This window comes from Lolium rigidum, chromosome 2 (assembly GCF_022539505.1).
Source record: "Lolium rigidum isolate FL_2022 chromosome 2, APGP_CSIRO_Lrig_0.1, whole genome shotgun sequence".
Lineage (NCBI taxonomy): Eukaryota > Viridiplantae > Streptophyta > Magnoliopsida > Poales > Poaceae > Lolium > Lolium rigidum.
Genome location: NC_061509.1, coordinates 108,010,935 through 108,016,000, shown reverse-complemented (window position 1 = coordinate 108,016,000; position 5,066 = coordinate 108,010,935). Strand labels below are relative to the sequence as shown.

The 5,066-nt window shown below is 43.2% G+C and overlaps 1 protein-coding gene across 11 annotated transcripts; it reads right to left on the bottom strand.

Moving 5' to 3' along the window:
• Positions 1-590: 590 nt before the first annotated feature.
• LOC124692210 lies at positions 591-3,967 on the bottom strand. 11 transcript variants are annotated; one of them, XR_006999401.1, is made up of 6 exons: positions 3,343-3,967; positions 3,069-3,252; positions 2,883-2,968; positions 2,136-2,225; positions 1,948-2,054; positions 591-1,022 (listed from the first exon to the last, which is right to left on the bottom strand). XR_006999401.1 is itself a non-coding variant. In XM_047225532.1 (6 exons), the coding sequence occupies exons 1-4, from the start codon at positions 3,702-3,704 to the stop codon at positions 2,190-2,192; spliced, it is 345 nt and encodes a 114-aa protein (XP_047081488.1). In that variant the 5' UTR covers positions 3,705-3,967; the 3' UTR covers positions 591-1,022; positions 1,948-2,054; positions 2,136-2,189. The 11 variants fall into 11 exon arrangements, 2 of the variants coding, with proteins under 2 accessions (XP_047081488.1, XP_047081487.1); XR_006999399.1 differs by having other exon boundaries at positions 1,948-2,049; XR_006999393.1 differs by having other exon boundaries at positions 1,948-2,049; positions 2,136-2,968; positions 3,343-3,463; positions 3,549-3,967.
• Positions 3,968-5,066: the final 1,099 nt, after the last annotated feature.

Below are 5,066 nucleotides of genomic sequence, written 5' to 3'. Positions count from 1 at the left end.
CCCATCGGAGTTCTTTCAGAGGTTCTTCAGGAAAAAATATGTTCTCACTGCAAGAAGTCTGGGCACACAGTTGATAATTGTTTTGCCCTACATCCAGAGTTGTTGGCTGAGTATCAAAGGAAGTCTCTATTCAGCAGTAGGGTCACCCTCCTACTAGGAAGTCTTCTGCTGTTGTGATTGGCTAACCACAGCCACAGCCACCACAACAGCCAACAATGAGTGCATCTGTGTCCGCTGCTTATATGTACTAGTGGCTGGGCTGCCCCATGGGGCAGCTCCTCGCCGGTCAGGTGCAAGCAAATCACCACACCTTCTATCTCAAATCTTTCCACTTGGCTAATCTCCTTTTCCCAGCTTTTCACTTATTAGCTTCATGTTTCAAGATCTTTTCTTCACGTGCTGATCCTTGTGTCCTCGTATTTGGTAACACATAGATAACAATGTACTCAGGTATAAAGCAACATAGGGTGTATAATTCACGAGTGTATTAAAAACTGAAGACATGAAAGATTGTACATTGTTGCCTAATTGCATGTATTACCCAGAGTCTTGAGAAAATAAATAGAAAAGGCAGAGGCCTTTGATACTAATTAGAATGCAAGAGCCGTCGCAACAATTTACTTTGTGTTGAACAACAGAATTCTTTTCTCCTCAATTATCATGGAAAAACAAAAATAAAAGGCTGAGAAGTTGAAACTTTTCTTGACGAAAGGGCTGTCAGTGCAACTTTTCATTGATTATGGATTAGAGGAGAGTTACAGGATTTGAAGACAAACCAAACCAAGCTGGGAGCGAAACCGAAAAACTGAAGAAAAAAAGAATACAAAGCACCAGAGACTCAGCAGCACCCAGTTGGCCATTATATTCAGTCGTCCATGTGGTCTTCCTAGGTTCAGCATTTTTGAGCGTCCGACCACATCGAAAAGTCCCCGCGGAATCTGTCTAGAGCTTTCAGCAGCAACAAGCTGCATGATGGAGCTCCAGGCCTTGCAGTGCTGAAAAGAAACCTGATTGGAAGACAGCTGCCACCAATCAAGCAGAAGAGCCCAAATGAGCAGTTGGCGAGGAGGCAAACAACGGATTCAGGTTCGATTCTGCAGGGTGGGCGAATTGGGTTGCAGGGCCAGCCTTTCTCGAGGCCTTTAATGCTAATTAGAATGCAAGAGTAGAACACATGCATAGTTGTCTTAACAATTATCTTTCTATTGAAGAACTATATCCGTTTTCCTCAATTTTACTATCTTGAAAAGACATAGTTTGCTACCTTCAAATGCAGAGATAAGCACACCAGAACATAGATAGAAAATTCCAATCAATAAATCATGTGCTTCTAATTTAGAATTTTAACAGAATATGCACCTACATCTTATTCACTATAATTATCAACCTATAAACCAGACTTTATATATGCACAGACGTATTTACCACTTTTCCTATGCAAAAGAAGATGTAGCAATTTGTTGTGAGCAGAAGGCACAAAAATATGTAAGGCAAACCACAAACTGATTGAAGGCCTAAGCTGTAAGTCCTTGAATGGCAATAAAATGGATGATATCACAAAGAGGGTTAACCACCTGTCTAGCCTGGACCTGGTGCCCTGTTTTCTGAAACAAAAGTTTTCATGCACTCTATCGTGACCCATTTTATCACAGATTTCCAGCAATACATATTCCGTATTATGAAAGATATTTCAGAAGTAAACGAATTTTTTTTACCAAAAGGCTTCAGTGGGGCAGTTGACTTAATGCAAATGGCATGTGTTCATACCTATGGTCCAGGAGCAATTACTAACTTTAACATATTTTTGAAGCAATTACTAACAATTTACCGGTGTAGGCATGTGGTCTACTTCATCTGAAAAATATGCAGTACACTTCTCTTCTAGCTTACATGTTATCTGCATTCCCAATCCTCGCCTATACTCAAGGTAGATCAGAGGCGGCTCACCTCTTCTCGAAGTTGCTGTGCTGCGGCGGCCAGTGCTACTCCCGCCGAATACCGCCAAGGAGCAGAGCATAGCCATTTCACTAATGTACCAGAGCATGTAGACTGCACTATAAAACATGCAAGATCAATAAACATGGAAACGGTTTGCGAAAGAACAATAGAAAGATCAATGTTGACATGCAGCATACCTTTCCTCTTGCTGTATATCTAGCTCCAGGAAGATACTGAGGTATTTGCACCATTTAACCATAACCAGTTTCTCCCACTATGACAATAACCTACAAGAAGCACATACCAGAAAACTCAACACGACATTAGATGTACATAATTACACCATACACAGATACTTATAAAGAGGGTAGGTACATTAGATGTACATAATTACACCATACACAGATACTTATAAAGAGGGTAGGTATTTATATTATCAATATAGTTTAAATTTGGGGAAGAATGAAAGGGCTCTGGGAAAACATAAATAGTTGCTTCCTGAATCCTGACAGTACCATCACATAAGGTTTGCAAAACTGATATTCATCTACAGCCTTGAGAGGTCCATCTCTGTATTTATATACTGGACATCCTAGTTCAACAGGGAAGCTAGCCAAATGAAAGACAAAAAGACTGTTACGGACTACAGTTACAATCCAACTATTATTGAGACCATGAGGAGGTATACGTGTTTCAAACAAATAAGTTCAAAATCTGAGGATAAGCATGAGAGTATGAACACCACAACATGCCGGCATTATCAGCATATGACAACTATGACAATAAGCATGGAACGGAACATAGTTCTACTGCCACTAGTCCCGGATATAATATTCTTTTACCTTGACAGGCAACTTTCTTCAACATATTCGCAAGCTTCACGCATAGCAATATGGTAGAATACATATGTCAAAAATAAATAATCTAAGACATTATAAGCTCACCCTGTAGCGACAAATAATAGAGGTCACCCTGTAGCCACATATAATAGAGGTCAGATGGATTTATTTTTCACAAGATCATTGGTTCTCTGGTAAAAGGAAAAAAAGAACATCATGTCTATGAAGTGAACAACAGTGGGGAAATCTATAGGCAAGAATAATCTGACATTAAAGCTCCATCCATTATACCTTGACCAACTCTGACCCTGTCTTGGAGCTCGACCAACCTCCACAAGAACCTACAAACAAATGGAACCAAACAAAAATTATCTGAGTGAAGGAACGAATAAATTTAAAATGGCTAGCCCTGCCAGGTATGGCAACACATTAATAAGGAGATTTGCTGCTCCTAGCACTTCCATAGAACACATGTCTACAAAAAAACAAGTGTGATAGAACAATTAACATGACTGAGTACAGAGGGTTCACAGATGAAACCCGGAGAGCAATGGTTAGGGCTTACGTGTTCGATGTGGACTATCACTCATAAGCCGATAGGTCCCCCTCCTTCTCTTACGCCACAAATATGGCGCCACATCATCCCTGCCAGGCGCCCTCCTGAACCCGCCGCCTCCCATCCTCGCCTGACCGATGCATTGGGCTTTACCATCAATCATTGCAATAGAAATAAGAAAATGACAGCATTCCATTAGAAAAAGGGGAACGAACTTGACATAAAGGAGTACTCGATTGCCACTATTCACCGGTGTGCAGCAGTAGCTCGTCGTCCCCGACACGGGAGGAGAGCAGCATCAGTAGGCCAGCTTCCATGTCGCGGCAGCGGCACATCTGGAGGCACAGGTCGTCCTGCTCCCTGATGAGCATCTGGGCGATGAAAAGGGGGTAGGGGAGGGGAGGCGGCTGCTGGGGTTCTTGACCTGGTCGTCGCAGCTCTGTTGCCCTCTCGCCTCTGCTGCTGCCGCCAGGATGATTGGGAGGGGAGAAAAATTAGGGGTTGGGAGGGAGAGAGCAAAGGTGAGAGGATAGGAGGATGGCTTCAACAGTTTTTTCCCTGGCTCGCTTGCAGTACGGCTCCAGTGCTCGCGCTTTCTCGCAGTACACTGCAGTACAATCGAGCCGGGCGAGGCGGTACAATTTTCGCCCAGCGCGAGCGCACCACCGGGCTATCGTGGAGAGCTCTGGGATAGTGCAAAGGGGGTTGCACTTGCTTATTCTCTATACCAAAAAATAAGTCTTGGCCCCCAACACATGACGACAAGTCACATAAAGAGACCAAATTGCACACATACATAAGGAGCGACTAAGGCAACGTCCTTAAGCTCTCTGATGGTTGTCCTCCAAATTCAATTTTGTGACATCTTTATCTGATCTGGTATGCGGTAGTGCATTTTTCAAGTCAAATTCTCATAAGCACCGCTTCACATTAGGATATAGTGCCAAAATTCTGATAAAAAATTGTTCCCTTCCAAAAGCGCATGAAGTGCAACTTACTTTCCTGAGAAGAATTAGACATCATATTTACACTACCAGTATCAATACAATCTGGTGACTTTAAGGATTCGTCTCAAAGAGAGAGATATAATAAACTGGATTTGCATGTTTATATACCTTGAAAGATGATGGATGTCAAGCCGATTCATCACTTTGATGCATACAAAAAAAAATAGATTAGAGTTACTGCAACTATTGGATCTTTGAAAATAACATGGATAGATGAGGGGTTGTTAGAGCATGTCTAACAGGCCCCGTATTTTTTCGCCCCGTATAACACGAGTAAAGGACCCTGTATCCGGTTTTCGCCGGCCAAAAACTCGGGCGAGCTAGCGAGCCCGTATCCCCACCCCGTAAAACGGATATTCTGTTTACGGGGTGGGATACGGGCTCGCTAGCTCGCCCGAGTTTTTGGCCCCTCAAAACGGGGTTTTAGACGAAATTTGCACAACAATTTCACATCAAACATAGCACATCCAAAATATGTGATGCATAATTCATAGTTTTAACATCACAACACGATCATAGGCAATGTTCAAGCCACGGAATTCCCAAATGTGATCAACCATCAACGGATTCATCACCACCGGCGCCACCGCTCGCCGGAGACTCACCTTGATCACGAGCTTGACGCGCAGCCTTCTTCCTCGCAATGATGTCCGCCTTGGTCTCCTTCCACCACGCCGGCTGATCCTCGTCCATGCCGTCGGTGCGCATCATCATGATTTCCCTCTC